This window comes from Somniosus microcephalus, chromosome 4 (assembly GCF_052327205.1).
Source record: "Somniosus microcephalus isolate GS21.2 chromosome 4, FLI_Smic_1.0, whole genome shotgun sequence".
Taxonomy (NCBI): Eukaryota; Metazoa; Chordata; class Chondrichthyes; order Squaliformes; family Somniosidae; genus Somniosus; species Somniosus microcephalus.
Window position 1 is genome coordinate 145,419,554 of NC_140990.1, and position 22,046 is coordinate 145,441,599.

Genomic DNA, 22,046 nt, shown 5'->3' on the forward strand with positions numbered 1-22,046 from the left:
GGACAATTCTAATACACATTCAAAATACAGAACAATTTTCACCATCATTCTGTTCTTAAGGAGGATCGCCCTGGATTGGGCTTTCAAATCCCGGAGAAATACACTGAGACCCTGCTGTCTTAATACACAAATAACAATGTATTTCCACCATCACTCTACTGTTATGTAGTATCGCCCTAGATTGGGAACACAATTCCCAGAGAAGTAAACTGAGATCCTGCTGCCTTAATACACAAATAACAACGTATTTCCACCATCACTCTGTTGTTATGGTAATCACCTTAGATTGGTAACACAAATCCCAGAGGCCTACACTGTGAACCTGCTGTCTTAATTCACAAATAACAATATATTTCCACCATCATTCTGATGTTATGGAGGATCACCATTGATTGGGAACCCAAATCCCAGAGATTTAAACTGAGATCCTGTTGCCTTAATGCACATATAACAATCTATTTTAACCATCAATCTACTGTTATGGAGGATCGCAGTAGATTGGGAACTCAAACCCCAAAGCTTTAAACTGAGATCCTGCTGTCTTAATACACAAATAAACATGTATATTCTCCATCACACGACTGTTATAGAGGATCGCCCTAGATTGGGAACTCAAATCCCAGAGATTTATGCTGAGATCTTGCTATCTTAATACACAAATAACAATGTATTTCCACCATCACTCTGTTGTTATGGAGGATTGCCCTAGATTGGGAACTCAAATCCCGGATATGTACATGGAGATCCTGCTCTCTTAATGCACAAATAACAATGTATTTCCACCATCACTCTACAGTTATGGAGGATCGCCCCAGACTGTGAACACAAATCCCAGAGATTTAAACTGAAATCCTGCTGTCTTCATACACAAATAACAATGTATTTCCACCATCACTATTGTTATGGAGGATTGCCGTAGATAGGGAACCCAAATCCCAGAGATTTATTTTGAGCTCCTGCTGTCATAATACACAAATAACAATGTATTTCCATCATCACTCTGATGTTATGGAGGATCGCCCTGGATTGGGAACCCAAATCCCGGATATGTGCACGGAGATCCTGCTGTCTTAATGCACAAATAACAATGTATTTTCACCATCACTCTATTGTTATGGAGGATAGCCGTAGATCGGGAACCCAAATCCCAGAGATTTAAACTGAGATCCTGCTGTCTTAATACAGAAATAACAATGTGTTTTCACCATAAATCTGTTATTAAGCAGAATCGCCCTAGATTGGGCTTTCAAATCCCGGAGATGTACACTGAGATCCTGCTGTCTTAATACACAAATATCAATGCATTTCCACCATCACTCTACTGCTATGTAGTATCGCCCTAGATTGGGAACCCAATTCCCAGAGAAGTAAACTGAGATCCTGCTGTCTTAATGCACAAATAACAATGTATATTCACCATCAATCTGTTGTTAAAGAGGATCGCCCTAATTTGGGCTTTCAAATCCTGGAGATGTACACTGATATCCTGCTGTCTTAATATACAAATAACAATGCCTTTCCACCATCACTCTATTGTTATGAAGGATCGCCCTAGATTGGAAACTCAAATTCCGGAGATCTACACTGAGATCTTGCTGTCTTAATAGAAAAATAAATATGAAGCCCCACCATCACTCTATTGTTACGGGGAATCGCCCTAGATTTGAAGTCAAATCCCGGAGATGTACACTGAGATCCTGCTGAATTAATACACAAATAATATTGTAGCCCCACCATTACTCTACTGTTATGGAGGACCGCCCAATTTAGGAACCCAAATCCCGTAGATTTAAACTGAGATCCTGCTGGCTTAATACGCAAATAACAATGAATTTCCACCATCACTTTACTGTTATGGAGGATCGCCCTAGATTGGGATCCCAAATCCAAGAGAACTAAACTGCGATCCTGTTGTCTTAATACACAAATAACAATGTATTTCCAGCATCATTCACTTGTTATGGTGGATCGCTCTAGATTGGGAACCCAAATCCCTGAGGTTTAATTTGACATCCTGCTGTCTTAATACACAAGTAGCAATGTATATCCACCATCACTCTATTGTTATGGAGGTTCGCCCTATATTGCGAATTCAAGTCCCGCAGATCCAAACTGAGATCCTGCTGTCTCAATACACAAATAACAATGTATTTCCACCATCACTTTACTGTTATGGAGGATCGCCCTAGATTGGGAACCCAAATCCCCGTGATTTAAACTGAGATTCTGCAGTCTTAATGCAAGAATAACAATATATTTCCATCATCACTCTATTGTTATGCAGGATCGCCCTAGATTGGGATCTCAATTGAGGGAAATGTAAACTGAGATCCTGCAGTCTTAATGCTCAAAAAGCAATTTATTACCACCATCACTCTTTTGATACGAAGGTTCGCCCTAGATTGGAAACCCAAATCCCAAAGAATTAAACTGAGATCGTATTGCCTTAATACACAAATAACAATGTATTTCCAGCATCACTCCACTGTTATGGAGGCTCGCCCTAGATTGGGATCCCAAATCCCACAGATCTAAACTGCGATCCTGTTGTCTTAATACTCAAATAACAATGTATTTCCAGCATCATTCTCTTGTTATTGTGGACCGCTGTAGATTGGGAACCCAAATCCCTGAGATTTCATTTGACATCCTGCTGTCTTAATACACAAGTAACAATGTATTTCCACCATCACTCTACTGTTATGGAGGATCACCCTAGTCTGGGAACCCAAATCCCAGCGATTTAAACCGAAATACTGCTGTCTTATTGCACAAATAACACTGTCTTTCCACCATCACTCCATTGTTATGGAGGATCGCTCCAGATTGGGAACTCAAATCCCAGAGATTTAAACTGTGATCCTGTTGTCATAATACAGAGATAGCAATGTATTTTCACGATAATTCTGTTGTTAAGGAGGATCGCCGTAGATTAGGCTTTCAAATGCTGAAGATGTCCACTGAGATCCTGTTGTCTTAATACCCAAATAACAACGTCTTTCCACCATCACTCTATTGTTATGGAGCATCGCCCAAGTTTGGGAACTCAAATCCCGACATCGATACTGAGATCCTGCTGTCTTAATACAGAAATCACAATGAAGCCCCACCATCACTCTATTGTTAGGGAGGACCACTCTAGATTTGAACTCAAATCCTGGAGATGTACACTGAGATCCTGCTGAAATAATACACAAATAACAATGAATTTCCACCATCACTCTACTGTTATGGAGGATCGCCCTAGATTGGGCTTTCAAATCCGCGAGATTTACACTGAGATCCTGCTGTCTTAATACACAAATAACAATGTATTTGCACCATCACTCTACTGTTATGGAGGATCGCCCTAGATTGGGAACCCAAATCCCCGTGATTTAAACAGATCCTGCTGTCTTAATGCAAAAATAACAATGTATTTTTTCCATCACTCTATTGTTATGGAGGATCGACCTAGATTGGGATCTCAATTCAGGGAAATGTAAACTGAGATCCTGCAGTCTTAATGTATAAAAAACAATTTATTACCACCATCATTCTTTTGTTATGGAGGTTCGCCCTAGATTGGAAACCCAAATCCCAAAGATTTAAACTGAGATCCTGTTGCCTTAATACACAAATAACAATGTATTTCCACCATCACTCTGCTGCTATGGAGGATCTCCCTAGATTGTGAACCCAAATTCCAGAGATAGAAACGGGAATCCTCTTGTCTTAATACACAAATAACAGTGTATTGCCACCATCACTCTATTGTTATGGAGGATTGCCCTAGATTGGGAACTGAGATCACGGAGATTTAAACTGAGATCCTTCTGTCTTAATGCACAAATAACAATGTATTTCCAGCATCATTCTACTGTTATGCAGGCTCGCCCTAGATTGGGATCCCAAATCCAAGAGAACTAAACTGCGATCCTGTTGTCTTAATACACAAATAACAATGTATTTCCAGCATCATTCACTTGTTATGGTGGATCGCTCTAGATTGGGAACCCAAATCCCTGAGGTTTAATTTGACATCCTGCTGTCTTAATACACAAGTAGCAATGTATATCCACCATCACTCTATTGTTATGGAGGTTCGCCCTATATTGCGAATTCAAGTCCCGCAGATCCAAACTGATATCCTGCTGTCTCAATACACAAATAACAATGTATTTCCACCATCGCTCTACTGTTATGGAGGATCGCCCAAGATTGGGAACTCAAATCCCAGAGATTTAATCTGCTATCCTGCTATCTTAATACACAAATAACAATGTATTTCCACTATCACTCTCTTGTGATGGAGGATCGCCCTAGATTGGGACCCCAATTCCCATTGATTTAAACTGACACCCTGCTGTCTTAAAACACCAATAACAATGTATTTTCATCATCACCATGTTGTTAAGGAGGATCGCCCTAGATTGGGATTTCAAATCCCGGAGATGTACACTGAGATCCTGCTTTCTTAATGCACAAAAAACAATGTATTTTCACCATCAATCTGTTGTTAAAGAGCATCGCCCTAATTTGGGCTTTTAAATCCTGGAGATGTACACTGCGATCCTGCTGTCTTAATATACAAATAACAATGCCTTTCCACCATCACTCTATTGTTATGGAGGATCGCCCTAGATTGGAAACTCAAATTCCGGAGGTCTACACTGAGATCTTGCTGTCTTAATACAAAAATAAATATGAAGCCCCACCATCACTCTATTGTTAGGGGGAATCGCCCTAGATTTGAAATCAAATCCCGGAGATGTACACTGAGATCCTGCTGAATTAATACATAAATAATATTGTAGCCCCACCATCACTCTACTGTTATGCAGGACCGCCCTAGTTTAGGATCCCAAATCCCGTAGATTTAAACTGAGATCCTGCTGGCTTAATACGCAAATAAGAATGAATTTCCACCATCACTCTACTGTTATGGAGGATCGCCCTAGATTGGAAACCCAAATCCCAAAGAATTAAACTGAGATCCTGTTGCCTTAATACACAAATAACAATGTATTTCCACCATCACTCTACTGTTATGGAGGCTCGCCCTTGATTGGGATCCCAAATCCCAGAGATCTAAACAGCAATCCTGTTGTCTTAATACTCAAATAACAATGTATTTCCAGCATCATTCTCTTGTTATTGTGGAACGCTGTAGATTGGGAACCCAAATCCCTGAGATTTCATTTGACATCCTGCTGTCTTAATACACAAGTAACAATGTATATCCACCATCACTCTACTGTTATGGAGGATCACCCTAGTCTGGGAACCCAAATCCCAGCGATTTAAACCGAAATACTGCTGTCTTAATGCACAAATAACAGTATATTTCCACCATCACTCTATTGTTATGGAGGATCGCTCTAGATTGGGAGCTCAAATCCCAGAGATTTAAACTGTGATCCTGTTGTCATAATACACAGATAACAATGTATTTTCACAATAATTCTGTTTTTAAGAAGGATCGCCGTAGATTGGGCTTTCAAATTCTGAAGATGTACACTGAGATCCTGTTGTCTTATTACACAAATAACAACGTCTTTCCACCATCACTCTATTGTTATGGAGCATCGCCCAAGTTTGGGAACTCAAATCCCGAGATCTATACTGAGATCCTTCTGTCTTAATACAGAAATCACAATGAAGCCCCACCATCACTCTATTGTTAGGGAGGACCACTCTAGATTTTAAATCAAATCCTGGAGATGTACACTGAGATCCTGCTGAAATAATACACAAATCACAATGAATTTCCACCATCACTCTACTGTTTTGGAGGATCGCCCTAGATTGGGCTTTCAAATCCCCGAGATTTACACTGAGATCCTGCTGTCTTAATACACAAATAACAATGTATTTGCACCACCACTCTACTGTTATGGAGGTTCGCCCTAGATTGGGAACACAAATCCCCGTGATTTAAACTGAGATCCTGCTGTCTTAATGTAAAAATAACAATGTATTTTCTCCATCACTCTATTGTTATGGAGGATCGACCTAGGTTGGGATCTCAATTCTGGGAAATGTAAACTGAGATCCTGCAGTCTTAATGTATAAAAAACAATTTATTACCACCATCACTCTTTTGTTATGGAGGTTCGCCCTAGATTGGAAACCCAAATCCCAAAGATTTAAACTGAGATCCTGTTGCCTTAATACACAAATAACAATGTATTTCCACCATCACTCTACTGTTATGGAGGATCGCCCTAGGTTGTGAACCCAAATCCCAGAGATAGAAACGGAAATCCTCTTGTCTTAATGCACAAATAACAATGTATTGCCACCATCACTCTATTGTTATGGAGGATTCCACTAGATTGGAAACTGAGATCCCGGAGATTTAAACTGAGATCCTTCTGTCTTAATGCACAAATAACAATGTATTTCCAGCATCACTCTACTGTTATGCAGGCTCGCACTAGATTGGGATCCCAAATCCCGGAGAACTAAACTGCGATCCTGTTGTCTTAATGCACAAATAACAATGTATTTCCAGCATCATTCACTTGTTATGATGGATCGCTCTAGATTGGGAACCCAAATCCCTGAGACTTAATTTGACATCCTGCTGTCTTAATACACAAGTAGCAATGTATATCCACCATCACTCTATTGTTATGGAGGTTCGCCCTATATTGGGAATTCAAGTCCCGCAGATCCAAACTGAGATCCTGCTGTCTCAATACACAAACAATAATGTATTTCCACCATCACTCTACTGTTGTGGAGGATCGCCCTAGATTTGAACTCAAATCCTGGAGATGTACACTGAGATCCTGCTGAAATAATACACACATAACAATGTATTTCCACCATCACTCTACTGTTATGGAGTATCGCCCTAGATTGGGAACTCAAATCCCAGAGATTTAATCTGTTATCCTGCTATCTTAATACACAAATAACAATGTACTTCCACTTTCACTCTCTTGTGATGGAGGATCGCCCTAGATTGGGACCCCAATTCCCAGAGATTTAAACTGAGACCCTGCTGTCTTAAAACACTAATAACAATGTATTTTCATCATCACCCTGTTGTTAAGGAGGATTGCCCTAGATTGGGCTTTCAAATCCCGGAGATGTACACTGAGATCCTGCTGTCTAAACGCACAAATAACAATGTATTTTCACCATCAATCTATTGTTAAAGAGCATCGCCCTAATTTGGGCTTTCAAATCCTGGAGATGTACACAGAGATCCTGCTGTCTTAATATACAAATAACAATGCCTTTCCACCATCACTCTATTGTTATGGAGGATCGCCCTAGATTGGAATCTCAAATTCCGGAGATGTACTCTGAGATCCTGCTGTCTTAATACAAAAATAAATATTAAGCCCCACAATCACTCTATTGTTAGGGGGAATTGCCCTAGATTTGAACTCAAATCCCGGAGATGTACACTGAGATCCTGCTGAATTAATACACAAATAATATTGTAGCCCCACCATCCCTCTACTGTTATGGAGGACCGCCCTTGCTTGGGAACCCAAATCCCGTAGATGTAAACTGAGATCCTGCTGGCTTAATAAGCAAATAACAATGTATTTCCACCATCACTCTACTGTTATGGAGGATCGCCCTAGATTGGGAAACCAAATCCCAGTGATTTAAACTGAGATTCTGCAGTCTTAATGCAAAAATAACAATATATTTCCACCTTCACTGTACTGTTATGCAGGATCGCCCTAGATTGGGAACCCAAATCCCCTTGATTTAAACTGAGATCCTGCTGCCTTAATGCAAAAATAACAATGTATTTTCTCCATCACTCTATTTTATGGAGGATCGCCCTAGATTGGGATTTCAATTGAGGGAAATGTAAACTGAGGTCCTGCAGTCTTAAAGCACAAATAATAATTTATTACCACCATCACTCTTTTGTTATGGAGGTTCGCCCTAGATTGGAAACCCAAATCCCAAAGAATTAAACTGTGTTGCCTTAATACACAAATAACACTGTATTTCCACCATCACTCTCCTGTTATGGAGGATCTCCCTAGATTGTGAACCCAAAACCCAGAGATAGAAACTGAAATCCTGCTATCTTAATACACAAATAACAATGGGGCAGTAATTCCTCCCCAAACACTGAAAACCGGCATTTCCTCTCTAACCCAAGAGTTGAAGAGGCTAGTGCGTGCGCTGTAGGGGGCAGTGCGTGCGTCTTGGATTTCCTCTGTTTTGGGGGATTTGCGCATGTGTAAAGGCCTTGGGTCTTTACGCTTGTAAAAAGCACACGTAAGTATTTATTTTTACAGGTATGTGGTGTTTTAGTGCAATTTGGAATTTTTTTTCCCACAGGTTTATTATTTTAAAGCATCTACAATACGGTAAGTTTAGTTTTAGACCCTTTTTATTACAAATTTATTTTTTTCAAAAAAAAAATTATTGTTTAAATTATTTTTTTTAACTTATTTATACTTAATTTAAGGATTGGAATGTTTTTTAAATTTTTATTTAAAGTTTAAATATTGTTTTGGGCCCCCGTAGTTTTCATGAGTTTGACAGTTCTTACTCTCAAACTCATGAAAGAACCTTCCCCTCCCCTGATTGGTTGTACATTGCTCAGCTGATCCCAAGCACATCGCACTAACTACGCCGCTGGATCAGGTCAGTACTGAACCGGGCCTGTGACAGGAAATGCAAGCAGGCCCGGGCTTCAGATGTCAGCGCGCAGGGTGAGTGCAGATCGGGGGCTTCCACGCGCGGCAAGCCCCCGACACCAATTCTGGGCCAATGTATTGCCACCATCACTCTATTGTTATGGAGGATTGCCCTAGATTGGGAACTGAGATCCCGGAGATTTAAACTGAGATCCTTCTGTCTTAATGCACAAATAATGTATTTCCAGCATCACTCTACTGTTATGGAGGCTCGCCCTAGATTGGGATCCCAAATCCCAGAGAACTAAACTGCGATCCTGTTGTCTTAATACACAAATAACAATATATTTCCAGCACCATTCTCTTGTTATTGTGGATCGCTCTAGATTGGGAACCCAAATCCCTGAGATTTAATTTGACATCCTGCTGTCTTAATACACAAGTAACAATGTATATCTGTAGTGTATGTACCCGTCTACCTTGAAGAGAACTATTGTATGTAACCGTTCACCTTTAAGAGAACTATTTTAGGTGTGGCACTACTTTGTTTGGCTTCTGTATACTGGAGTACCGACGGTGACCACACCAGTATATAAGTGTTGTGACAGGATTTATTGGGCAGATTCGCCCTGACCTTCGAATAGTAAAGTCCTGTTTTAAGTTACTCTGGTAGTCTGTGTATTAATTAACTAAACAACCCACAGACTTTACAGTGGCGACGAGTCCGATCATACCCTGTGGCAACAATACTTCCGAAGCAGTTAACGAGCGTCGAGAAGAGGCAACCGCCCTCGTCGTTCTGCTGGGAGAAAACTCGAGGCTGCAGAACTAGAAAGGAGGAAGAATTTAGAGACAAAGACTTCCATCAGCAACAGGCACTGACTGTCCCTTCTGCCACGGTGAGGAGTGAGCCGATCAGCACGAGAAGCAAGGCGGCCACGGTGACTGTGAGTAAGGGAAAGTAAAAAGAATAACCGGAGGATAAGGGCGGTGCACTCGACCACGGTCAAGGGGGAAAGGAGCCGGACAGAAGTCGGGTCCAGAGGCGCTGAGACTGGGGCAGCGTGGAGCAAGGAAGCCGCGGTACAGACAGGCTGGGGGAAGCAACGGCATCGTGAGACAGCTAGACCGCAACCGGCGAAGAAGGCCGGGCAGCGACCGAAGCCACGAAGCGCTGCGACCGGGAACGTAGGCGCGGGAAGAGATAAACTCAGCCACAGCCGGGGAGGGAAGCACCGGACTGCGAGAGGGCTGGGAGGCGCGATTGGGAGCCGAGCGAGCCTGAGAGGCAGAGCCGACCAAGGGAGACTGAGCGAGAGCCAGTCCAGCGGCTGAAACTGTTCTCCGTCAACGGGGTGTACCCAGCACCGGTAGAGCCGAGCGAGCGGGAGAGAGACAGAGCCCGAGCAAGGGAGACTGAGCGAGAGCCAGTCCAGTGGCTGAAACTGTTCTCCATCAACGGGGTGTACCCAGCGCCGGTAGAGCCGAGCGAGCAGGAGAGAGACAGAGCCCGAGCAAGGGGAACTGAGCAAGAGCCAGCCCAGCGGCTGAAACTGTTCACCGTCAATGGGGTGTACCCAGCGCCGGTTGCCCTGCCGAGAAAAGGGAAAGCACTGAAGCCGACGCGCAGGCTGTGAACCTGAAAGCCAGCGGCCGTCGCCCGTGGGGAAAGTGTACCCCTCCCATCAGGGAAGAAACGCGGGAAGCCGCCATTAGGTGGGGAAGAAGACAGAAGCAGGAAACTGCCATTGAAGTGGGTGGGGAGGGAAGATAAGCGCGGGAAACCGCCATTTTCGCGGGAACCGCCATCTTGAAAAAAAAAAATTTAAAGAAATAATTCGTGGCGTTTAGCAGGAAGAGAGGAAGATGCCTAAGCGTGGTAACATCAACGATTTTAATTCCGAGGTATGTGGAACGCATTGAGATCTATGGTGAGGCCAATAAAATAGAAGAAGATGACAAAGCTATAACCTTGCTAAACTCGATGGGCGCGAAGACATACGGGCCCTTGAAGCATCTACTATCATCAGCTAAACCGGCGGATCAGACTTTCGATGATATTGTGGCTGTTCTGAAGGATCACTTCAACCCCACACCGTTGATGTTGGCGGAACGATTCAAATTCTATGCGAGAACGCAATGGAAAGACGAAAGCAACGCAGAATACTTGGTCGAACTGCGTAGACTAGCGAAATACTGCCAGTTTGGAGGGGATCTGACAGAGGCATTGCGAGACAAGTTCGTGTGCGGATTGGCAAAGGAAGAAACGCAAAAGCGACTACTCGAAGAGAACGACCTTACACTTGACAGGGCTGTCCTTATTGCAGCATCGCACGAAGCCGCAGCCAAGGGAACTGCAGAAATGCAGCTAAAGACAGCGGCACTCAGTGTGGATCAAATTACCTCGACAACAACAAAATGTTATCGTTGTGGGAAGACCACACACGACCAGAACCAATGCTGGTTTAAGAACCAGGAATGTAGGAAATGTGGCAAACTGGGTCACATAGCTAAGGTATGCCGGTCAGGGAAGAAGACCAACAACCAAAGGACCAACAACCAAAGGAAGCCATCACAGGAAAAGTACAACAAGGTACACAAGGTGGCTGAGAAGAGTTCAGACGAACAGAATTCGGACTCAGACCCAAACGGCCAGGAGCTGGGTAGTCTGAGAATTCACAATGTGAGTAAGGAAGCTGACCTACAAACTATCTGGGTCATGCTAAAAATAGCTGGAGTCCAAGTGAAAATGGAGTTAGACACTGGCTCAGCTCTATCAGTCATAAATCGAAGGGATTACCACCAGCTATTCTCACATATACCCTTAAGAGATACCAAGTTCGTATTGCAGACATACACAGGGCATAAAGTATACCCCATGGGAAAGATAAGAGTCAAGCTGAGAGATAGGGGTAAAGAACACCCAAGAATGAACTTATACGTACTACCTGAGGGAGGACCACCACTTCTAGGATGGGAGTGGATCAAGAAAATAGACATGGAAGGGCACTATCTAAAAGCCATAACGAGTGAGGACTCGGTGCAGACAATCAGCTCAGATTCTGAATCGGATGACGATAAGACCAACCCAAATGTGAAAGACAAGGCTAAAATGGACTTGCCGACTAAGGTTGGAAAAACGAAGGCATGCAGAAAGGCTTATGCTCCAGAGAAGAACAAAGTTTCAGAACAGATCTCCACCGAACAACGACAACATAGTTTGACAGAGAATTCTGAGTCTGTTCAGTTTAAGGACATATCCATGACAGAAGAACACCGAGCTCGGACTCAACTTTATTTCAAATTACGACAACAATTAGAACAATTGAGTTACCGTCTCGTACAAGAGATGAAAACAATGAAAAAGTTCTATGACACCGAATGGGAGAATCTGGAAAGACAACAAAAGCAGCTAGCTCAAGCAGAGAGCGACCATAGAGCCATCGTGACCAATCACCGATCACATCTCCCTTATGATGTTCAGGAGTTAGGATATTTGCAGAAAGAAGCAAATGAAGAGGAATCTTCAGGAAGCCAGGATTTTATTCCAGTTCTTCTCTACGACCCCTTACAAGCAGAGTTTGAGAAGTTGAAGGAAAAGTATGAACAGGCCCAGGCTACATTCCTGGAGGGGGTTAACTCGGCAACCTCCGAAAAGCTAGTTTCAATGGAAGCTTATGAGCAACTAAAGGTTGAACATGAGCAAGAAGCCCAAAGGCTGCAGGAAATTCTTGATGAGCTCAAGGCCAAGACAGACTCATCGGTAGAAGTTCCATCCATAGATGAGAAATTAGAGGTGAAAGACATGGCAGAACATGAAAGTCAAGATGTCCAAGAACTCATAAAAATATTGAAGGAAACCCAAGACAAATAAGAGGCGGCAATGACCGAGGTTCAACAACTTGAAGAACAGATTCAACTGGGAATTCTTTCAGTGAAAGAAAAGGCAACTGTAAGAAACACAGAGACTGTAAGAATGGCCCCTGAACATGAGCTAGAGAGCATCAAGGCACAACTTCTCCGAGCGCTTAAAGCCAAAGTACAAGAGGAAAAAAAGGTGAAAGCATTGGAGGAAAAGGTGGATGAAATGGAGAAGACTCTGATCCACAGGGTCCCCGGGGAAGAGTTAACGGTCAGCCAACTCCTTCATATGCTGAGAGATAAGACTCTGCAATGGGAACCATTTGAACACGAGCTTCAATCTTCAAAGGGAAGGGGTTCGGAGCTCTCAAAAGTTTGGGGAATAGTTGAGGTTGCAACACAGATTTTACGGGGCTGCCGACAGTACGCTGAATCACGTCAATGTGAACTACAGAATGTTGAAACAGCTGCTCCAGTAGAAGGATTGAATAGCCCGATCAATCAATCCCCGATGGAAGGGGAAGTATTGGAATCACAAATGAGGTCATTAGTGAAGGATTGGCAGGAAACCCAGGAAGAGCGGGATGAATATGAACGCATGAAGAAGTCTCTTCAGGAAAGATGTCTAGGGAGGGAACAACAGTCGGCTAACGTCCAGTTGGGTAAGGAAGAAGTAGCAGGCCCTCTCGCTAGACTAGCTCAGGACGACACCGAATATTACCATGACCAGTTGAGTGACACGGAATATTACGATGACTTGGTCTGCCCAGCTTGTGATGAAAACTGCCAAAGTGCAGAAATCAGGATGAAGCACTTAAAGCCTAAGGAACATAGGGAGATGGTGGCGCTGCAGCTGGCAGCGGATAAGGGAGCCCCGAGAGTCTCCAAGAAGCAGAAAGGAAAAAGACGAAGCAGAAGACGATAACCATCTAAATCATTATCACTTCTATCAGATCATGCACGTGGGCCCTACGAAGGGGGCCAAATCAGTTGGAAAGTAGGAAAAGTCACCAAGGCAGTGCAGCTGTTTGTAAAAGTCAGCACTGCTGGTTCAGCAGGACGGAAGTTCAAGCTGTTAAGCCAAGGGAAAGACTATTGGATGAGTCACACTAGAAATGTGAACCGGCTACACCACAGAGATGTTGTTCAGACCGAGTCAAGACCAGAGACTGAATCTGTGAACTGTTCCCGCAGAGACTGAATCTGTGAACTGTTTTCCGCAGAGACTATATCTGTGAATTGTTTTACATGAAGTTGATTATATGTTATGTTTAATGGGGAATAAGTATGTTGTAAGCTAAAAAGGGAGGATTGTAGTGTATGTACCCGTCTACCTTTAAGAGAACTATTGTATGTAACCGTTCACCTTTAAGAGAACTATTTTAGGTGTGGCACTACTTTGTTTGGCTTCTGTATACTGTAATACCGACGGTGACCACACCAGTATATAAGTGTTGTGTCAGGATTTATTGGGCAGATTCGCCCTGACCTTTGAATAGTAAAGTCCTGTTTTAAGTTACTCTGGTAGTCTGTGTATTAATTAACAAAACAACCCACAGACTTTACAATATCCACCATCACTCTATTGTTATGGAGGTTCGCCCTATATTGGGAATTCAAGTCCCGCAGATCCAAACTGAGATCCTGCTGTCTCAATACACAACTAACAATGTATTTCCACCATCACCCTACTGTTATGCAGGATCGCTCTAGATTTGAACTCAAGTCCCGGAGATCTATACCGAGATGCTGCTGTCTTAATACACAAATAACAATGTAGTCCCACCAACACTCTACTGTTATGGGGGGTTAGCCTGGATTGGATACTCAGATCCCGGAGTTCCAGGCTGAGATTCCTCCCTCTGATTACAGGGACTTTATTTCCACCTTCACTCTACCAATTATGCTACAAATAACCTTAGTAGGGAGAAAGGCTCGGGTACCCGATAGCTGTCGGCGCCATTGGAACTGCTCGGTTTTGCATCAGAGCAGGGAAGAAAACTGGAAAAAAGTTAAAATTCTGTGGTAACGGCGCGAATAATGGAAAACCAACACAACACTCAAAATCTAAACAGTTATCCCAGATTTCTGAGATATATTGGGTTACATTGAAATAGGTTACAACATTCTGTAGTTACAACCAGGTGAAATAATTGACGTGAAGAGCCAAGAGGAAACGATTTAAACTGAGCCCAGGTTAAATAGGCGACCGCTCCTTGGAACTTTTACTGAATAGAAATGAATGGGGATAAACGAAATATAAAAGATGTTGAGATATTAGCCTCGATAGTTCTTGTGATTCCGCTGATCATCAGCCACAAGCAGTGACCCTGCTGCCGAGTGGGTGATGGCAGTAAATGCGTACGGTCCTGGAACCACCGAATGATCGAGCGGTAGGTACCGCCCTGTGACCTTCCCCGCTACCAGTCTAATAACAATGATCGGAGTGAAGTGTGACACAGTTCCAAGTGTTGGTGTTGGACATGGATGGCGAGCGGTGTGTTCCGCCCTGTGACCTTCCCCACTACCAGTCTAATAACAATGATCGGAGTAAAGTGTGACACAGTTCAAAATGTTGGTGTTGGACATGGATGGCGAGCGATGTGTTCCGCCCTGTGGCCTTCCCCACTACCAGTCTAATGAAAATGATCGGAATGAAGTGTGGCACAGTAAAAAATGTTGGTTTTGGACATGGATGGCGAGCGGTGTGTTCCGCCGTGTGAACTTTCCCACTCACAGTCCAATTAAAATAATCGGAGTAAGGTGAGACACAGTTCAAAATGTTGGTGTTGGACATGGATGGCGAGCGGTGTGTTCCGCCGGGTGACCTTCCCCACTCCCTGTCCAATAGACTGTAAACCAGGAAGACATATTTAGAATCTCCCGGCAGCACTCGGCCTAAAACACACGGGAAAAATAATAATCCTAAAATAATATTAATCATATTTGAATGTAAAGTTAAAAAAAAAATCTAAAACAGCGCCTTAGACAAGCAATGGGCAGTCGATAGCAGAGATGGGTGGACTCTGTACCAAGGACACACGTTACATCACCAGTTACATGGCGACAGCAGCGAGACAGCTCAAAATGATCGGTAAAATGAATCAGTGATCGCAGTGACTTACCCGGGACACCAAAAGCTGCGAGAACAGGATAGTAAATGGCGTAGACTGGCCCCGTCACTTGTCCGAGCCTTTCTCCAGATCCTCTATCAGCTCGCTTCGAGTGTCGACGAGAATCTGAATCTGCTGTGTGAAATATTCGATGGTCCCTCATTTATACTTGTTGGAATCCTCCAGTGACACAAATAGTCCGAATCACCATTTATGTTAATTGCAGTTATTTGAACAAACAGATCACGTCACTCAGTTTCACTTCATTGTTTTAATAACAATGGATGGGTGTTTCTTAATTTAAAAGAAAACACCCAAATTCCACAATGATAGTTTCATCCAGCGCTTCGGAAAACAATCGGCCCCAAAGGCTCCGGCCTCGGAACAAGAAACGCACGAATTGTTCTTGCTGCTGATTTCTGACCAAAGGCCTCGGGCTGTCGGCTTCCGGCTAAGCATAAAATCATAGAAATTTACAGCACTGAAGGAGGCCATTCGACCCATCATGTCCGTGCCGGCCGACAAAGAGCTATCCAGCCTAATCCCACTTTCCAGCTCTTGGTCTGTAGCCGTGTAGGAGACGGCTCTTCAATTGCATGTCCAAGTAACTTTTTAAATGTAATGAGGGTTTCTGTTGTTTTTAACAAAGCTGCCTCTACCACCCTTTCAAACAGTGAGTTCCAGAAACCTAGCACCCTCTGAGTGAAAAGAATTCTCCTCAACTCCCCTCTAAACCTTCCACCAATTACTTAAAATATATGCCCCCTGGTTATTGACCTCTCTGCTAAGAGAAATAGGTCCTTCCTATCCACTCTATCTAGGCCCCTCATAATTTTATACACCTAAATTAGGTCTCCCCTCAGCATCCTCTGTTCCAAAGGAAACAACCCAGCCTAATCCATCGTTCCTCATAGCTAAAATTCTCCAGCTCAAGCAACATCCTTGAAAATTTCCTTTGCACCCCCTTTAGGGCAATCACATCCTTCCTGTAATGTGGTGGCAGAACTGCACGCAGTATTCTAGCTGCGGCCTACCTAGTGTTTTATACAGTTCAAGCATAATCTCCCTGCTCTTATAATCTATGCTAATAAAGGCAAGTATCCTGTATGCCTTCTTAACCACCTTATCTACCTGTCCTGCTACCTTCAGGGATCTGTGGACATGCACTCCAAGGTCTCTCTGATCCTCTGCACTTCTCAGTGTCCTAGCATGTATAGTGTATTTCCTTGCCTTAATAGCCCTCTCCAAATACATTACCTCACACTTTTCCAGATTGAATTGCATTTGCTACTGTTCTGCCCACCTGACGAGTCCATTGATATCTTCTTGCAGTCTGCAGCCTTCTTATTCATTATCACCCACAATGGCCAATTTTGTATCATCTGCAAACTTCATAATTATACTCCATTACCAGTTCCTGCTTTCCGATAAAACGAAAGCAGTGGTTTTAACCTGAAATTGTTGAACTCGATGTTGAATCCAGAAGGTTGAAAATAGATGTTTTTGCTGATGCTTTTTAATAGATAAAACACCAGAAAACCAGGAGAACTGCCCCTCTATTTCTCGAATAGTGCCATAGGATCTTTTACATCCACTCGAGAGAGGAGATGGGGTCTTAATTTAAGTTTCTTCTGGAAGATGTCACCTCCGACAGTGCAGCACATCCTCAGTACTGCGCTGGAGTGTCCGCCTCAATCATGTGCGCAAATCTCTAGAGTGGGAAATCAACCCGCAACCTTCCGACTTAGAGGTGCCACTGAGGCAAGGTTGAAACTGAATGAATCCTTCATTGTCTCCTTTGAAATTCAGTTTTTTTTAAAGAGTTGCCCGTGCGTAAAGGCCTCCGGTTTGTACGCGTGAAAAAAGCAGACGTAAGTACTTAGGCCTAGAAATTCAGTATAGCCACTTTTGGGGCGGTAAAGTCAGGCGGGCGCTAAAGTTAGCGCCCGCCGGAAAGTGGAGGCCACTTCGCCGAAATTCAGTAGCTTTGGCCAAGGAGTTTGGGCGAGCGCTGAAACTGGCGTTGCACTCCTATCTTTAGGCGCTAAGCCGGCAGTGCGAACTGATAACGCCGAGGCCGGGCGCAGCGCAGGTGCGGTCATGTTTTGATTGACAGCAGACACCCTGACGCCGGCCAGCTCTTAAAGGGGGAAGGGCCGACTTTGTCTGCAGCCACGCCCTGGATAGTGGAGCCCTGCAGCTAGGCCTGAACACTGCTGGTGGACCCAAATAGCGCCTGAAGCCATGCAGAAGGCCCGTGAACGAGCGCAGCGCTTCTCAGAGCATGCTTTGAGGGTGCTGCTTAAGGGTTTGGAAAAGAACAGAGAGATCTTGTGCCCGGACAGTGGCGAGAAGGCTCCCAGGAGGCAGTACAGGAGAGCCTGGAGGGAAATCGCCCAGAGGGTGTCAGCCAACAGCAATGTCCCCAGGACTGGTGACCAATGCTGCAAGAAGTACAACGACCTCAGTCGGTTGGTCAGGGTGAGTACCCTTTCCAGTGTCCTCCTCATCCTTGCATGTGCACCTCACATTATGGGCAAAGGGACCTCAAAGGCCTAATGGCCAGCCCTCCTCCCGCAGCTATGGCACTGGCATGATCATCAATAGCACTCTCTGCACTTAACACACAGCCCAAGCTATTCGACCATGGGAGGCAGTGCACACAACAACAGGGCACCACACTGGCCAAGCTAATCGACCATGGGAGGCAGTGCACACAACAACAGTGCACCACACTGGCCAAGCTATTCCACCATGGGAGGCAGTGCACACAACAACAGGGCACCACACTGGCCAAGCTATTCCACCATGGGAGGCAGTGCACACAACAACAGGGCACCACACTGTACTTAGAGGCCGTCCTTTCTCTTGCAGGCCAAGCTGGCGCGGAATTTGAAGAGCCAGACTGTCACCGGGGGAGGCCGTGCCCAGTTCCAGGAGCTCAGTCAGCTGGAGGAGAGCATGGCTCGACTCATGCATGGCCGGGTGACTGGCCCCGTTGCTATTGGAGATGCCGACCCTGTGCTGGGACCCAATGGTAAGGACATGACCGTTTGGACCTCTCTGGTTCCCCTTGCGCTTCAGATCTACATCCTTTGCCACTGTCCCACCAATGCGCATAATAGCACCACTCATGCCTCCCTCGCTGACGCCCTGTCCTCACTCTAAAGCTACTCTTGTGCCTTCCTGCTTTCAGCTGGTGAGGAGGAGGTCCCTGAAGCTGAGAGTGCCAGTCCCTCGGAAGAGGAGGACGATGAGGACCAAGAGGAAGGCGGCACATCGGGGGAACCCTCATCCGCGCCAGGGGATGGCAATGGAGGGGACACGTCTTGCCTGGAGGAGAGCCAGGGGGAAGTGTTGCAGGGGGGTGTAGCTCCTGGGCCCAGTGGCATCCAGGCACGCGGGAAGGGTCGGGCAGCACGGCTGCCTTCTCCCCAGAGGGGGGAAGTTTTGCAGGGGAGGGCAGTTGCTGGGCCCAGTGGCGTCCAGGCACGTGGGAAGGGTCGGGCAGCTCGGGGGCCTTCTCCCCAGAGGGAGAGTCTGCCCTCCAGTCCGGAGACGGTCCTCACCCAGGAGGTGTGCCTCCTTGATGAAATGTCCGCGGCCTTGGAGCGGCGCCACAATGAGTTCATGGGGGTTGTGGGACAGTTGCGTCAGGCCATTGAGTCCCTGGCTCATAGTGTGGCCAATTTCGGGGACTCACAGGCCAGGGGTGTCGAGCAACTCGCGGCAGCACAGGCCAGGGGTGTCGACCAACTCGCGGCAGCACAGGACGCGAGTCGCGAGCTCATGAGTGGTGCCGTCCAGACACTGGCTGATCTGATGCGGGCACAGACCAGGGCAGTTTGCGCACTCACTTCTGCCACACTCGCTGTGTCACGGAAGCATCGCCAGGGCACCCGCCGCCCTGCTGCAGCACAGTGGTCTGGCCTTCACCAGATTGCTGCGCTTGCTGCAATGCCAGCCCGGCCGAGTGCCAGTGTCTCTGGCGACCAGCGAGCGCCTGGCATCAGCCAGCTTGCCCCCATTGCTGCAGCCGCCAATGCCACTCCCCCAGCCAAGGTGCGACGAGCTGCTGGAGAGACTGATGCTGGCCAGCCACAGCTGCAGCAGTCAGCAGCCGGCCCCTCCAGGGCCGGACCTCGTCTAGGCCAACCCCCAAGGGCATCTGCCGTCATGCATTGTGCCCCTCAGGAGCCTTCCCCGAGCCTTGCAACACCCACAGGGCCCAGGTTGAGGCGGAGCAACAGGTCGGGCAGGGGCCGGAGAAGCCTGCACAAGGACTCGCCCTCTCGGCACACAAAGTAGAGTGTGTTGCCAACTGTTTTTTTTTTATGGGGGTGTTTGTGTTCTGCGGGGGGGGTGCTTATTTTGGTAAGGCCGAAGATGAAGGCAAATGTTTTTTTATAAGGGGGTGTTTGTGTCCTTGACGGGGGGGGCTTATTTTGGTAAGGCCGAGGATGAAGTCCAATTGGAAGGACAATTTTTGTTATTCCTCCCAAGTTTGCGGGAGTGAGATATGTTTTTGACTGTTTTTTGGGGGTCTTGTCTGTTTTTCTGTTTCATGTGGGAAGTGCCCTGAGTTTGTTAAATAAAGCTTTTTATTTATTCAGCTTGTCCAGGTGTCATGTTTCAAGTGGTTGTTGTGTTAACCGGCTGAGGGCTTGCGGAGCAGCTGCATTCAGGTGCGTTCATTGCCACAAGCCATTCCCTGACAGGGGTCCTAGAAGTGTCATTCAATAAGCCGCCGGCGGACGGCCCTTGGACCTTGTGGCTCCCTCCTGGGCTGGTCCTCCTCCTCCTCCTCCTCCTCCTCATGGTCCTCCTGCTCGTCCTCCTGAGTTGGTGGTCCAACGCGAGGTGGCAGTGCCTGAGTCCTGCGGATAGCCAGGTTGTGCAGCATGCAGCAAACAACGACGAACTGGGAGACTCTATCCGGCGAATACTGTAGAGATCCGCCGGAACGATCCAGGCAGTGGAACCGTTGCTTGAGGACACCAATCGTTTGCTCTATGATGTTCCTTGTGGCTTGATGGCTTTCGTTGTATGCCTCCTCCGCAGGGGTCCTGGGCGCGCGGAGCGGGGTCATGAGCCATGTACACAAAGGGTAGCCCTTGTCCCCAATAAGCCATCCCCTTGGTGGAGGCTGTGCCTCGAACATGTCAGCCACAGTAGTCTGGCGCAGGATAAATGCATCGTGGCTGCTTCCTGGAAAGCGGGCATTGACACCTAGGATGCGCTGCCTGTGGTCACACACCAGCTGTACATTGAGGGAATGGTAGCCCTTCCGGTTGCGGTAATCCTCGGCATTGTTGATAGGTGCCCGCATAGCCACATGCGTGCAGTCAATGGCGCCCTGCACAATGGGGAAGTCGGCGATCCTGGCAAATCCGACTGCACGCTGCCCCTGCCTCTCTAGGGTCATGGGGAAGGAGATGAATTGGTGTCTCCTTGCGAAAAGGGCATTGGTGACCTGCCGGATGCAGCGATGCACGGCGAACTGGGAGATGTTCGCTATGTCCCCAGCAGCGGCTTGGAAGGAGACGGTTGCATAAAAGTTCAGAGCCACTGTGACCTTCACTTCCACCGACAGAGACGTCCTGCCCATCAGCTGTGGACGCAGATCTCTGTGAAGCAGCTGGCAGATCTCTGCAACCACCTCCCTTCTGAAGCGCAGCCTCTTCACACAATGCGCGGCAGTCATGGTGAGATAGGACACCTGCTGCCGGTATTCCCTGAGTGGGTAAGGCCTACATTGCTGACACCTGATGGCCCCTTTGCGTCTAGGCATGGCTGGCCCTCTCACACAGCGTCTGTGATCCCTTCGCACATAATGCTGGAACTGAGGGTTGGAACCCCATGCAGCCCCCATAATAAACTTGCAAACAGTGAAATCACAATGAGTCTAATTTCAAAGCTCTGGCCAGATGCCAAAAATACCTCTCCTATGTTGTCCCAAATCAGTAAGGTCTGTTCCTTGGTCTCTGTCCAGAAATCCAAAGCACTAAAGTCATTGCAGCAAAATGGCTGGCCTTTATAGTTCAGTCTAAGTGCCCTTTAATTAGCGCTCCCCAAGGCCCGCAGGGCCTCTGCGGCGTTCCAGTTCACAGTTCTTAACAGCGCCACGCCCACATTGGGCGGGCGCCACTGAATTTCCGGTTTGGGGTGCACAAACAGCGTTGCACGACGAAATGATGTCATAAGCTGCGCGCGCAGCTGAGCAGGCGCAAACACTTTGCGCCGGCGCTAAATGTCAACTGAAGTTGGGTGTAGGCGCAGATCGGCCTGCGCCCGGGCGCTAAGTGCCTAGCGCTGGAAATCTACCCCTCTTATGGCGTTAACGGCTGGCGAACGCAACTGAATTTCTAGGCCTTAGTTTTAAAAGGTAAGTGGTCTATTAATAAAATTTAGAATAATTTTTTCCACAGGTTTATTATTTTTAAAGAGTTTACAGTAAGGTCAGTGT

General features: G+C 46.1%; 1 protein-coding gene across 1 annotated transcript in view; it reads right to left on the reverse strand.

Moving 5' to 3' along the window:
• The window catches only part of LOC147119889 (putative G protein-coupled receptor 139), a 104,070-nt gene extending 88,327 nt beyond the window's left edge, over positions 1–15,743 (reverse strand). Inside the window, exon 1 of the mRNA XM_085984175.1 lies at positions 15,593–15,743. Coding sequence (XP_085840301.1) covers positions 15,593–15,743 — 151 coding nt within the window. The remainder of the gene's footprint in view (positions 1–15,592) is intronic.
• Positions 15,744–22,046: the final 6,303 nt, after the last annotated feature.